This window comes from Mastigoproctus giganteus, chromosome 7, assembly GCF_048544385.1.
Source record: "Mastigoproctus giganteus isolate SK-2022 chromosome 7, ASM4854438v1, whole genome shotgun sequence".
NCBI lineage: Eukaryota > Metazoa > Arthropoda > Arachnida > Uropygi > Thelyphonidae > Mastigoproctus > Mastigoproctus giganteus.
The window spans coordinates 67,710,156-67,725,798 of record NC_143581.1 but is presented as its reverse complement, the minus strand read 5'-3'; the positions used below and the strand labels follow the sequence as shown (position 1 = coordinate 67,725,798).

Here is a 15,643-nt window from a genome sequence, read left to right as displayed (position 1 = left end):
CTTCAGCCAAGGATAAAGCTGACCTGCTAGCATTCCATTTTTCTTCCAACTCATGTATTAATGATCTCGGTAAAACACCTCCCACCATTCCCAACACGCTCCATTCAATGCCTCCTGCGGTCTTCCGTCAAAAGGATGTCATAAGGATTTTAACGAATCTTGATGCTAAGAAAGCTCCAAGTCCCGATGGTATTTCTCCACTTGTTCTCAAATCCTGTGCTCCTGAACTTACTCCTATTCTTTGCCGCCCCTTTTTTCACTTTCTTATTCCAAAGGTGTTTTTCCTTCTGCTTGGAAACTTGCTCATATCCAGCCAGTTCCCAAAAAGGGTGACAAATCACTCCCATCCAATTATCGTCCCATTGCAATTGCTTCTACTCTTTCTAAAGTAATGGAGAAATCAATTAATCGCCAACTCTTAAACTACCTAGAAACCTTCCGTCTGATTAACGATCGCCAGTATGGATTCCGTCGGTGTCGATCCACTGGTGATATTCTGGCTTATGTTACCTATTTATGGACTAATTCAATGGAAAGGTTCGGGGAAACACAAGTAGTTGCTCTTGACATCTCAAAGGCTTTCGAGCGTGTTTGGCATAAAGGTCTTCTAAACAAAGTTCCATCTTATGGTTTGCCAACTGTTTTTAGTAATTGGTTATCCAGTTTTCTCTCTGATCGCTCACTGAGGGTGATGGTAGATGGCTCTCTGTCTTCTAACTTCTCCACTAATGTCGGTGTCCCCCAAGGTTCAGTACTTTTCCTCTTGTACATTAATGACCTCCTTTCATTGACTGCAAATCATATCCGTAGTTTTGCTGATGATAACACATTGCATCCCACTTTCCATTTTAAGAAACCTTGCCCTGTTCAATCAGCTTCAACTTCTCGAAAATGTGCTACCAATTCCTTACATGCCGATCTTCAGGTAATTCTCCAGTGGGGCAAAGACAACTTAGTTGATTTCAATCCTTCTAAAACTGAGTCTTGTCTTATATCTCGCAAAAAGGATCCTTCTGCACCTATGCTTATCTTTAGTGATACTCCGATTTCTAGGCAAAATGATATATCTCTTTTGGGGAATACCCTGAGTTCTAATCTCTCTTGGCACAAGCACATTACAAATATTGCTTCCTCTGCATCTAAAAAACTTGGTTTTCTCTTTCGCTCTCGGCGTTACTTTTCTTCCAAACAGCTGCTCACTCTGTATAAATCGCAAATGCGCCCTGCCATGGAATATTGTTCCCACATCTGGGGTGGTGCCCCCAAAACCTCTCTCAGGCTTCTTGATTCCATTCAGAAGAGGGCAGTTAGGTTAATTAATGACTTATATTTAACAGAGTCTCTTCACTCGCTGTCTCATAGACGTACTGTTTCTGCTGCATGCCTTTTCTACAGATACTTCCATGGGCACTGTTCTTCTGAATTGGCTTCTATAATTCCCGCTCTCTTTTTCAAAACAGTCCGAAGGTGTGCCGCCACCAGCCAACATTCATTCATTTGCTGTCCAACTTCAAACTCACAGAACCAACTTTTCATCTTCCTCGTTTATTCATTCAACTGCTGTTTTCTGGAACAACCTTCCTTCCTATGCCTTTCCTGAAAATTACAGTCTACAGAAGTTCAAGTCCAATGTCAACAAATATCTTGCACGGTACTAAGTACATCATCATATAAACCTAAAATGTTTCTTGAGCAATAGCTCATCAACATATATCTCTAAAATATAAAACCTATGTTAAAATACTTGGACCTTTTAGCCGTATGCCCCAGCCAACACAGTTGGCCTTAAGGCATACGTTTCCATCCCTACCGCGTGGAGGTAGGTCCTCTACTATCTGTCTTGGAAAATACAAGTCTCACTTTAACCTCTAAAATTCAAAATCTCAATTAAAATCAAAGTGTAACTTTATGTACATGTCATTTGATATGCTCTATCAACTTAATAAACAAATCTAGACTGTTTACATCCATTAAAACAGCAATATATACAAACTACAACCATACAAGAAAATCTACCTTAATGACCTCACATGAAATACTTCTTCAACAAACTGCAAGAAGGCATTAAGACATTGTCGATCACGAAAGATTCCATGCGGCTCGACGACTCCACCCATTGCCAATCGCAATGTACGTCGGAAACCCTCGTATAGCGGACACCACAGCAACACATGCTCGCTTGTTTCAGGTTCTCCGCACCCACAGTCACCACTCTCACTCAGTCCAAATTGAACTAGCCGGGCCTTAAGCCCATGCCCAGTCACCATCATAGTTGGATACAGCCCAAGAAGAGGCCACTTACTCTTTATTTGGCTCTGCACGTCCGGTATAAACCCATAGGTCACTCGTCCAACTTCAGACTGCGTCCACCGTGCCTGCCAGATCTTTAATATCTCACCATCCAATCTCTTCCTTTCTGCCTTAGTATCAGCAGGACCATAAGGCCTAGCTCCATCTGGACATGCACGCATACCCAGGATCTCAGTCGGAGATCCTCTTTGTTCTATACAAGAGATACCTCTGGGCCACAACCAGATCTATAGGCACCTTCCCTGAGAGGACATGCAGCGCATCAGTGGACACAGTCCTGCAAGCCCTTGTTAGTGCAAGAATCGCCAGTCTCTGAGACGCAAACAGATGCCTCTTAACAAATACATGAGCTACTGCCCCTCCCCAGGCACCACATCCATAAGTCACAATAGCTATATAAATGCAGTCATACATCAGCCTGAGAGCCCGACCCCTCAGGTCCCAGTCCTGATGCACAACCCTCCTGATTCTGCCATAGATTTTCTTTATTTTCTCTCTTAGGTACCTGGCATGAGGGACAAAACTGAGTCTCTCATCTAGAATCAGACCAAGATATTTCACACTTGCACAATACCTCAGTGAGCACCCCCGAACTCTCACCGTAGGATTTCTACTGGCACTAAGCTTCCCTTTCAGAAGCATACACACAGTCTTTTCAAGCGAAATACTGAGTTTGTTCTGATCTGCCCAAACATTCAGTTTGTTCAAAGCCCATTCAGCCCTGGTTTCCAGAGTCAAACGGGCATCACCTTTAACAAGCAATAATACATCATCTGCGTAAGCGAATACTTCGACATCTTCCCAGTCATCATTCAGGATTTCATCCAACACTAGGTTCCACACCACTGGCCCAAAAATTGAGCCCTGTGGTGCTCCCCTCTCGATTTTCCGATCAACGGAAGTGTATCTGCTCCTGATGACGACCCTCCGATCCGAAAAGTAACTTCGCATCAGTTTATATAAGTTTATTGGGCAGTTCATCGTTCTGAGCCGTGCCAGTATACTCTCCCACCAGAGAGAATCAAAGGCGCCCTTGAAGTCAACAAAGACTCCCAGCATGTACTTACTTGTACAATTCCGCACACTGCTCAACATCTCAGAGACCGCATCTTCTGCTGCTTTGCCCTTTCGAAACCCATATTGCTTTGGGGACATTAACTTCTGTTCAGTGCACCTCTTCACAATCCTGCTCACTAGCATTCTTTCAAAGGTCTTTCCCAAGACTGATAAAAGAGCTATAGGCCTGTACGACCTAGGATTAGTAACATCCTTATCAGGATGTTTAAGCAGTATTCTCAAAACTGCTGTTTTCCAACATTTGGGAAATACACCTTCTTTTAGACAACTGTTGTAAAGTGAAAGCAGCAACCATGTATGCGTACCCCCAAATTTTTGTAGAACTTCAGAGAATATCTCATCCTCACCTGGGGCCTTACCTGCCTTTGATTGCTGCAGTGCCCACTCTAACTCTTCCGCCTCAAATTCTTTTTCTATGTCCAAACTACTGTAAGACATATTTTCCGACCTCACACGACCCTGGATTTGTGAGTCATCCCCAGGAGAGTCCCCAGGAAACAGGGAGCTCAGAATTTGTCTCATGGAATCCTCCCATGTCAATGTTTCAGCATTTCCCAACATCACTGAATAGGAGACTGTCTGAACTCGCACTCTGCCCATCATAATCTTGTACGGGAGACCCCATGGATCTCTATTGCCCTCTATGCGGACAAAGTCTTCCCATGACTTCTGCTTTGCTTTACGGATGTCTCTCACATACATATTCTTTAGTCGTCTGTACCTCTCCCCATATTCAGCAGCAGCATGAAGCCCCAAATTCCGAGCTCTTTGATACCGCCGTCTGGCAGCATTAACCTGCCTCCTGAGCCCCTCCAGGTCCCCACTCCACCAGGGCACCGCTCGGGCCAATTTCTGTCTTCTGATCATCGAGCCACATGAAGCCCTTCGCAACATGTTAGTTATAAATTCAGCTTTCCCTTCGGCATCACTGTTGGAGAATACACGCTCCTTCCCCGGTAACCACTCCTGAATTATACTATTAAATTTGTTCCACTTAATTGTCTTTCTCAACAAGGTGTTAGGTGTCTCTCTCAACATACTTGTTTTGTGAGCTACCAGCTCATATCCTATCACCCGGTGATCGCTCGTCGTCCAACCCTCCCAAACACTCCATCCATGAACAAAAGGCACAACGCCAGCCGTGCCCAGTGTTACATCAATATTGGATTCACCATTAATAGTAGAAAAAGTGCTCGGGAATCGCGGACGATTCACAACCTCCAGGCGACAGGACACCAGACACTCCTCAAAAAGGGTGCCCCTTGCATCACTTTCTGTGCTGTACCACGTTCTAGATTTAGCGTTGGTGTCAACACCAAACACAACATGCTTACCTTTCAGCACGTGACACACCCTTGATATGTACTCTAAATATCTATCCGGCTCTTCTCTAAACTGGCAATATAAACTCACTATATAAAATCTACCAATTCCACTCACTATTTCGACACAGACACCATGTGAAAACGTTAACCCATTCACCTGAGTGGCTACCAGGTCCGGGTTGCATATCACCACAGCAGCCTGACAATCTTTATCATTCTGTGCGATCCTATAATCAAGAGGATATCCTCGCACAGCCATCCCCACTCTATAGGGCTCCTGCACTAGAAGAAGATCACACGACTCTCTTCTTGTCCTTTCCGCCAACTGCAACGCGACCTGGTAGGAGCGCTGACCATTAACCTGAAGTATTTTGATTTTTGCACGACCTCTGTTATTGGGTGTACTACCCATTAACAGGTTTCCTTTTTATCTGATCCATAAATCTCCGGAACTCCGGGCACTCCCTACTTCTTACAGAATGGTCAGCACTCCCTCCCTTCCGCACACAATTTGCACATCTGGCATCGTCTTTGCGTTTAGGACATTCCTTGAAGAGGTGACCCTCTCCAGCGCAATGCCCACATGTTAACTTAGCTTTACATGTTCTGGACACATGTCCAAAGGCTAAACATTTAAAACATTTTGTAACAAAAATGATATCTTTTATTCTATAACTACTCCAATTTATGTACACTCGTCCCCTCTCCACCAAGAATCTTCTTATTGCTTCAGGAACCTCGATTATCCAGTTTTTTGTATCTTTATCGTAAACCTCTGCCACCGATCTGATTACTGTTTCTTGGATAAACTGATTCTTTTCCACTTGCAACTCACGTACATTTTTCTCATATAATTGTTCCAGGAATTTATCCTTTTCTATCTCTCCATCAACATCATAGACTATGAGCCTACAGCCCTGTTTCCTAGGCACCTCAATCTTCATTCCTCTGTTCTGAATAGTCTCGCACTTCATTACTCGATCCAAATCACTCTTAGAAGCTACCTCCAGGACTATACCCTGATCTCTGATAGTTCGGAAAGCACGAACTTTAACCTCTTTCAGCTCTGGCCTGACATGCTTCAACACTTCTTGCTGAACATCTTCACTGGTTTTCAAATGCACTGCATTAGACTTTATGAAGACAGCATGCCTCTCTACACTCTTCTTCACACTCACTGCTTCACTTCTCTTTACTACTTCAGCAAAAGTGTCCTTAACTTGACCCATCATGTCCCGTTCACGTAGCCTAGCGTGCAAAACTTGATTTTCAAGATATATTTTCAACGCCCTGGTTTCCAGAGCGTCCCACATGTCTAAGATTGAGTTCATGGAGGCTCGGTTAACCTTATTGGAGTCTTTGAACATAAAGTCGTGTAGTTGCTTCCTTATTTGCTTTATATCCGCAAAGGCCTCGTTAACATCTTCTTCCTCTTCTTCACTTTCAACCCGTAGTCGTTTCTTGGCACAACGTTGGGCTATATCCACACTCATCATTTCTTCAATCTCATTCACCATCTCCTGATTCAAGGTTCCTCACCTTCCATTCTCTCTATCCTAACTGAGAGTGATCGCAATCTTGGCGGAGAGGAAACCTCCTCTGCCGAACGGACAGCATCCATCACCTCTCTCGGCTGACTTTGATCTTCAGATCGTGCAGCCATGCTCTGTTCAAGAGTACACACAATAACACAAATACACCACAAGAGAATGTCGTAATAAAACAACAAGTCCAGATCTCACAGAGTCCTATTCCTATCCGAAAGGGGACAGAAATGCTTCGAGATCCCACCTCAAAAACCCCTACTACACTTATTTAGCTGTTTACCAACAGCAAGGCCCTTCTTTGCCGACCAGGCGAAGCCTGGCCGCCCACCCCGTACAGCGTGGATGTGAGGGCCTCGATAAGTATCACCACTGTCACAGAGTTCTTACACTAAAAGTTGATAGAAGTTCCTATCAGATTTGAATTCACCAAAAACACACTTTTAGTCAATTGAAAGCACTGTGCACCCGGGTAGTCTACTTACGCACGGGGCCGGTACTAAGTACAATAGGTTCTAATACCTCTCGTGTTTGGGGTTTATATAAAAAAAAAATAAACCTTACTAGGGCCCTTTGAAATAAAAGAACGTTCAGCCTTCTGAATTTTACATGAGTTTAAAATGTGGCTATTTTCTCTTATAATAAGTATTAAATGTTACCGTTCATTTTGAGCAATCTCAAAATAAAATTTAAGACAAGCACGGGGAGCTTAAGTATGACCTTCAGGTGGCGCGTTAGTAGAAGATTAATGCTTGTCTGCCGGTCCCCTTTGTTCATTTATCGGTGTGAACTAGTCAGTCTCATGAGTTCATTATGTGTGACCAGTGAATCATGTTATTTCTACTCGGTTTATTTTGTCTCCCAGAAACTTGCCGTTTCGAGAATATTCTATTCAAAAATTCAGCTGATTGACTTTTCGTAATGTTCAAAAACCATTGCCGAAACCTTTCATAACCGCTGAAATTTTAAGTAGAAGACCAGGTAAGAGAGAAAAGAAAAGAAAGGGTAAAACTTAATAAAGTAAATCGAACCAAACTGAATCTCAATAATTGAAATCAGATTCTTCTGGCATAACGTCAGTAATTAAATGGACAAACTTGTTGACATTCTTTTGATATCCTTTTATTTGCCTAATCCAGATCAAAATTTATCAACATATGCTGATAATCTTGATTATAACCAGCCCTCCAGGGACAAACGTGGTGGTGAAGTAGATATCTTCATTCTGACGGATTATCTCATAATTAAAATTTGAACTGTGGTGACATCCAACTGAAGGTTGTAACGAGCGCTACTACTTTATGCATTTTCCATTGTCCCTCCTGTATGGATTGAATATATAAATGCGAAAGGTTTCACCAAGATATTTCTCAAGTGGAAACAAGAGATACCAAGGAAAATGGAGTCCAAATGAGTTGGCAAACTCATTGTTGGAATCCCGTACGGGAGACACCAATGGACGATTGTAAAAGCCAAAAAGCGACAAAATAAGTGTTGATAAACACTTTGGTAAATAGAATAAGATTAATAGACCATTGTTCAATATTTAATACTGTACATAACGTTTTCTTAAAATGTTTCAGATTTTTTTACCTTAGTTTTTGATTTAAATCCTTCCTCCCTTAAAATTGTTGGGTGTTACAGCAATATGGTAGCCATATTTGAATTCAGCAACGTAAAATCTACTAGAATCGCTCTCGATTTTAACAGGGAGCGGACCACTGATATTGTCCCTTTAATCTCCATGAGACTAATGATTGCGTTTGTTAATGAGTCATATGCAACGTAGAGATTTCAATGAGGGATAGTTAACAACCCACTTATCCACAGTGATGCTGAATTAAGAAATTTCACCATTAAATTGTGGTTTCTCCAATTTTCTGTTTCGTTTCTGATCACTCTCCTTCAACATTTGCATTCCACCCACCTCAATCAACCTAACAATCCTCAAAGCTATGAATAATAAGTTAGTCTTCTCTTCTGAATATATTAAAGCTGATCTGTCTATTTTTTCTTCATACCCTCCCTTGGGAAGTTCTTACCAACTATAGCAAAAGGATATTGTATTTCTTCGTACGTTAAATACAAAAAAGGGGCGGGAAGGAAGTCTTCAGATTCATTAAGTTAGAGCCAAAGAGGTTTCCCAGGCCGATTTCCTACCCTCCCTCAGATTTCAGGTTTTTAATTTGGAGAAATGGGCTAATTTTCGTCCTTATTCCACGAAAGCTTAACCCTCTGTCGATTTTTCTTTAATTAATTAATAAATCTAACCTTTGAAATAACTACCAATTCCTCTTTACGACAAGATCAATTCCCAATTATATTATAAAAGCAGCGAGCTTTATTACAATATTCTATTTAACGGCTACACATTTGAAATCACCCACCTGATTCAAAAGTTTAGACCCATAGCTGTCTGTCCCCCTCCCCCTTTTGAAAATCTTGGAAAAAGCCCTATTAAAAGCGCGTTGTTATCGCAAATTTAAAATGCACAAGCCGGTCTCAACAAAAGAAAGTTCGACAGCATGTCTCATGCGTCCTGCTGTCACTGAGTTTCCAACTATGAATCAAAATTCCCCCATCGACCTTTCTGTGTTTAATATACTTAATCTTATTTTTTATTAGAATTACTTTAATTTTTTGGTCAGAACGGGTATTACACCCTTTCAGATTACGAAACCCCCAGAATTACTACCTCTGATATTTCTGGAAGAAACCCCCTCGTTGCTATATTCATCCCATTCTTTGATCAGCATGACTCAATCCGTGCATATTCCTTCCTTAAACTCTTTGCATACCACTAATTTCATGAAAACGGTTCATTTATCCATAGACAACTCCCCTCCCTTTTCGAGTTGTTGTTAATAATTGTTTAGTTAATGATTATATAGTAGAAATTTCTTAGGATAATATTGGTTGCCAAATTATCCTTTAGAGTTCTGTAATTGTACGAAGAATAAAGCTTATTTAGCAGAATTCGATATGAAATTAAATTAATCTTACAATAATGAAACATAAATGTCTGTTCATTAATTATACTCCTTTAATGAAATTTGCCTCTTAAGGGGGCCAAATTTAAAACCAAACAGAAAGCTGATTTCAATATACTCTAGTTAATGTTTTAACATTAAACTATTTGCAAATATTGACGACTTTGTACCAGTATGGCAGTCAATAGTGGTACACTTCCACTGGGGCTGCAAAACCTATCCAATACTGCAGCATAAAGCATGTAGAATAAATGACTGATCGGTTTCTTTTTGTAGGAGTTAAGATGCTTAGATTATATAATGCTGTAATTCTAAATATTAATAAAGTGCCAGCCAAAAACATGTTTTTGTGTGAATAAATCACTGATTTTTGTTACTATACCCATAAAGTTCGATACTGCAGTGTCTAGTGCTTTCGCCTGATACTTATGTACTGTCTTTCTTTTTTTTTTATCAATAAAAGAGATTACATATAATTGTGAGAACAGTCACAGGTAACAAGTTTGTCCTGATTTTAAAATAACGACATAAAAAAACTGTACGCTTTAACCAAAAGCCTGAAGATTCTGCTGTACCACAAAATAAACTGACTCCCTCCCTCAGTACTAGGCCTGGTACTTAGGGATGAGCAGCAGCTGGTGGCGAAGTGGCCTGACACTAACAACACACTAAAACACACACGCAGAGGTTCTGCGCCATTACAGGTGAACTAAGTGGAGATGGGTACATTAACATATGATAATATCCGGCTGACTTTTCAATTTCCCCAACCTGTCAGCCTCACGCGCCCATGCACGTAATTCCATAATTAAGAACACGCTATCTAAAATAACTTTCTACACAATTCAGTCTTAATCTCTTTCCCCACACACCATTGTACACTCAAGTTAAGAAGCTTTGTCTTTTTTTTTAGGTGCACTGTCCAATCTTGCTACTGCAAGGAAGGTCTGACAATGGGATTATGACTTTCTTATCTTTACAAGCCATCGATAGCAAACCAACCATGGGCCTTCCTGGTCGCCTGTCTACTCTGCTCGGAGAACATAAGACTACTCGAAGGTCTCTTACGTTCAAAAGTTGCTGTTTTTGCACCACAAAATTCCAAATCAAATCAAATAAACGTTCAAAAGATCTGAAACTAGCATTTTGTGCTGTCCGGAAAAGCTTCAGAGTCAAAAATTCACAATAATTACGCTGCTACAACAGGATCTAGAAAAGTTGAGCAGATGGGCTGAGCGGTGCCAACTGAAGTTTGCATTTATCAATTTTCAAGTACTGCATATGGGAAGCAATAACTCCAGAGCAACGTATCAACTGTGTGCTACTACACTGACAGTCGTAGAGAAAGGGATCTGTGGGTAAACGAACAGTCAAATATTAAGTTCACTGAGCAGTGCATACGGTCTGCAAGAGTAGCTCATGGTGTCTTGTCAATGATATACAGGAATTTTTCCAGCAGGGATAAGGAGGTGATTATTCCCTTGTATAAGGCAATGGTCAGGCCACACCTTGAGTACTGTAAACAGGTCTGGAGGCCTCATTTCAAGAAGGATGTAGAGCTGCTGGAACGAGTACAGAGAAGGGCAACAAGATTATTGAATGGAACAAAGGATTGCTCTTAAGAAGAAAGGCTTAAGTTCTGCAAATTAGTGTCTGGAGACTAAGCATCTGCGAGGTGATCTGATTGAGGTGTACAAAGCCTTGAATGGTTTGAGCATGCTCAATACTGACGGAATTCTTCCTCTTGCTCAGAATAATCACCTGAGAGGGCATAAATTCAAATTGAGGAAAGACAGATGTAGGATAGATGTGCGGAAATTTGCCTTTAGCCAGTGGGTAGTTGGTTGGTGGAACAAACTTCCATCTGTCTTTGTAGAAGTTGATATCTTAAACAGATTCAAGGCAGAACTAACTAGACAAACATTTGGAACGAGTGGATGGGTGCTGTTTTTTTTTTTTTTTTTTTTTTGGCTGATGCTGTATAAGCTTGCTTTCTTGCATCATGTGCCTCTACTAATGCTAATAGTATCCAGAAATGTTTAGAAACGTACAAGGGCAGTGTTATGTTCTTACTATACGCATTGCACTAGATCAAGAAACCACTACCGATTACCACTCACAGACCCACTATCGTGACACGTGGAACAACTTTTCAGTCCTCGATCGGAAAACATTGGAAATACATTTCAGGGCTTGTCCATGGCCAAAAACTTTTTCCGCAGATATAAAAATAAATTTTCTGTTTATGCTACGGAAGTTCAAACGAGTGTTAACAATACAGATATAATACAAGAACATTACCGTGTTCAGTTGGCTCAAACGATGGTCAACTGAAACGCTTGTACTATTAGTTGATCATTCAGCTGCTTCAAGCTTCCTTCAATGCGATTTAAATTAGTGTACATGGAGTTTCATGATGGTATTGTACTCTATTCACCCCACGGGCGATCATAGACTGTATTATGTCAGTGAAAAATATCAATATTTGAATTTTAAACCATTCTCATTAATGCCCAACTCTTTTGGTACCATGTTAGTTTTCTGATGTCACGTGAATAATTTATAGATAGATTTTATTGAATAATTTATAGATAGATAGAATAATAACTGATAGATTTCTTGCCTCACAACGTATTTATTTTTGCAGGGAGGTGATAGGAAGAAGGACAGGCATCATGCCAAACCTGCGGTCCACCGACCTCTGGTAAAAATGTCATCGTTACCAGCAAATTTCACCTTCACCTTCCAGAATGGTAAATCCGATAACAGGGATAACGGTGAGCTGATAAATTCTCATATTCTGGATTAATCTATAACTTTTAATTTTGTAAACTAAAATTAAATAATAAAATACTAAAAGGGATTACCACTCATAGCGAAAAGTTTCGCCCACTATTAGGAAACATCCTGTTGATTAAGGTGAAATTTCTTCGCATACTTCTTTATTATCACAAGATAACTGTTGTATTTTATTAACAAGTCGATACTTAAGAGAAGTCCTTTGCCAGGGATCCTTAAAATTTCATGAATATGCAATAAAACTCAGAATAAATCTAGGAGAAAGGTGGGGACCAGTTGAAATAATGATGCCTACCCGGTCGCTGTCCTATCGGCAAATCATTACTCAATTCTAGAAATCTTCTGGAGCTTCAGTTGCCAGAGAATGTTGTCGTGACAGATGGGCTTATCACGTACCATAGTTTATAATTAAATTACAGTAATGGGTATACAGTTTGTCGCTCGCTAGAGAGCGCAATGACAGGTTCCAGTACATGGAGCTTCTCGAAATGGTTTCCTGTCTCAATGACGAACAGAAATGTTTGTAAATGACAGTGTCTTCAGCAACTGAGGTACTAAGCGGAGGAAAGAAAGGACTTCTTGGATCGCATTGTCGCCTTACTATTTTCATGTTTTGAGAAGACTGGACCCGTCAAAAGGGGACAACAAAACCAAAAGGCTTATCAACAGAGCTAACCAAAGGATTTTAAAAAGCTAGCCCATCGATGGTTAATCCTTAAAGACAGATTGTTCATAAACCGATCATCAGCCATAATTCTATGAAATTTTTTCACCTATGAAGCAGATGCTGACTTTTATGTCTTTTTCAAGGTTGTAGAAAATCGTGTACAGATGTCTGATTTCATCTTTCTACATCCATTATAAATAGGTCACGAAATGTTTTTAATTCTCCCTTGGTTAGTTAAGTTTTGCTAAGGAAGGTCTCTTAAGGATTTTGTTTTCTGATAAAATTTGGGCATGTGGTAGAATAAAGACAAAGGATTTCCTACTTGACAGTGGCCTGCCAGAAAATGTCATTTATCATTCATAACTATTTTCTTTATTTCTTTTTCGTTCATTGAAAAAAATGCATAATAAAAACTCCACTTTAGACAGTTAAATTGAAACCATTTGGAAAATTCCAAAGTTATGTTTGAATTATTCCAATGTATTTTTTTTTTATCAACTACGAATGTTAACAAATATTTATATTTGCTCAATGTTTAAGCCTTTTCAACAGTTGGTTTGCCTTGCAGGTAGCCCGGATGTGACAGTGGCTGCAGTGACCATCGAGATCACCGATGTTATGTTCGACCCCTTAACAAGTGTTCCTTCAACAAACGCATATCCTCTGGTGAGTCTCACGCCTGCGGTGACCTCCTCGATCCCAATCAGCAACATCAACTTACGACAGGCGTCACCCGACGAAACGGCGAAGAAGATAGCGGTGGCAGACCTCAGCTCCATCCCTCTTCCGCTGGTCACCAGCGTCATCACCATGTGCTCACCAGGTCAGTACGTGCCGGTTGTGTCTGCAACCCCCGTCGAGGTGATGACCCGAGGGTCACCCGACGGACAACGCCCTGCGGCGGACAACGCGAAGAATACCACGCCGTCGAATCGGGGTGAAGGTGTGCTGCGCGAGAATATCGTGGCAGAATTCGAAGCATCGATTCCCTCGTCTTCCTCTGTCGAGCTTTACGCCGGTGCCACGTCGGACTTTGTTGCCAAAGACGAACAAGGGGTGGTGCACGAGCACGAAGTGGACATCTCCATCGTGATCAGCGACGAAAGTACCGACTCTCTGGGTGCTCACTCTGATCAGACCATCTCCGACCTTCAGGAAAAACATTCATTCACGGACGAAGAAGAGTCGGCCAGTTCGACAAACGAACTGCTCAGAAACTACCCGGAATTCCGCATTCAGGAAGGGCTCGACACTGTTTCGTGGACAGCGTCGGAGGACCTATCGACAACTCTTTCGGGAACGCTCTCGGGCACCGAGGTTGAGGGCGATGGTGGCGAATCTGAGGAACTGTTGTCGCTCTGCGAGCAGTCCTCGTTCAAGTACGACAACGCCAGTGAGGAGGAAGACGTGCTTCTAGTCGACCCAAATGGCCAAAAGGCAATCCTCGTAGTCGCAGGCCAAAGGTTACCCTCGGACCTTGCAGAAAGTGATAGATATCATCCTTCAACCCCTCAAGAGCCGTCGTCTTCGCAGAACTGCTAACGATGTAAAGACAATAGGTGGAATAATCTATGGACGGGAAGTGCAGGAGACTCCATTCTCCACATATTGTTCAATGTGGTATTTGTTATTGTAAACTATATGTATATATACCGACAATAGATGGCACTACTGTAGCTGTTTTCTAGCACATTGTGGATATAGTAGGAGAAATTTAAATGCAACACCAAGGATATTTTAAAATTAAAATAAAACGAAGCCTTAGTGGTCTTTTTTGTACCACCTGACCATGACGCTCATCCCACCCCACTCCCCCGTGGTCAAGGTCACATACGAAGGGATGCACTAGTCAATGCAAAAAAAAAAAAAAAAGAAAAAAAAAACGGGGTGTTATTCGTCATCCGGTGACTTTTGTAAAATAGTGTAATTTATGTATATATGACAAGATGTTTAAATGAAAATATATCTGAACAAATTCCATAGAACAAAATCTTGTACGCGCCTTTTCTACATAGACTTCACGATTTTCTATTGCACTGTATACTTAAAATAGCAGGATAATTAACTCAACTTCAGGTAAAAAAACTTTTAAGCGTTCTAAAAATTCTTTAAAAGCCTACGACAAACTAATGGCTCATTTAAACTTTCTTCCTGATCTTAAAGACTTATTTAAATCAGCAAACAAATCTTCAAAGAATGTTAGTCGCATAAAAGCTGCCCATAATAGAACGTTCATTCTAGCTGTTTGAGTTAAATGGCACCATTATCATATTTCCTTTATAAAAATGAAAAAAATATATAAAATAAAATTATCGTAATGGATCTGTTGGATATAATACATATCACTCCTTGTTCTGTAAATTATTGTATATTTTGATATATATTTATAGGTTCGTATTTATTAACTGTGTTTATTTTCATTTTACGAGAAATTGTAGTTAACAGTTCATTCAAAAACTGTCTCAACGCCCTCTAGTGGCTGATACCTTAATTTCATGTGTATAACAAAAAAAAAAAAATAATAATAATACTGTGATTTGCCTATTTTTATAATAAAAACTAGCACTTGTATAATAATTAAAAGCGTATAAATTTAAATATTGCAATATTTATTATCACCCAAATTATCAGAGCCTATAAATAAATTATTTTGTCTTTTATTTGCATAAATTTTCCTGCCATCACTTAATTATTCAAAACTTTTAAAAACTACATTAAGAAAAATTTTGCACCTCTTGTGATAATTAGTATTAAGATTTACATTTCAGTAATAATGAATAATTAAAAATAAAACTTAAAAGTTATTTAAAAACCATTTTTATATAATAATGAAATAATTATTAAATTACGTGCCGATAAGTGAAATATTTTTTAATTAAACTATTTTTTGAAAAAAAAAGAAAAATACGTTATTCTACTTATCTTTAATTT

General features: G+C 40.2%; 1 protein-coding gene across 2 annotated transcripts in view; it reads left to right on the top strand.

Annotated features, from left to right (window-relative positions):
• LOC150082979 (voltage-dependent T-type calcium channel subunit alpha-1G-like) overlaps positions 1–14,595 on the top strand; it is a 149,937-nt gene extending 135,342 nt beyond the window's left edge. For both annotated transcript variants that reach the window (XM_090377712.1, XM_090377711.1), the window contains exons 31-32: positions 11,894–12,023; positions 13,281–14,595. In XM_090377712.1, coding sequence (XP_090233838.1) covers positions 11,894–12,023; positions 13,281–14,254 — 1,104 coding nt within the window. In that variant the 3' untranslated portion in view covers positions 14,255–14,595. The remainder of the gene's footprint in view (positions 1–11,893; positions 12,024–13,280) is intronic.
• The last annotated feature ends 1,048 nt before the right edge of the window (positions 14,596–15,643 follow it).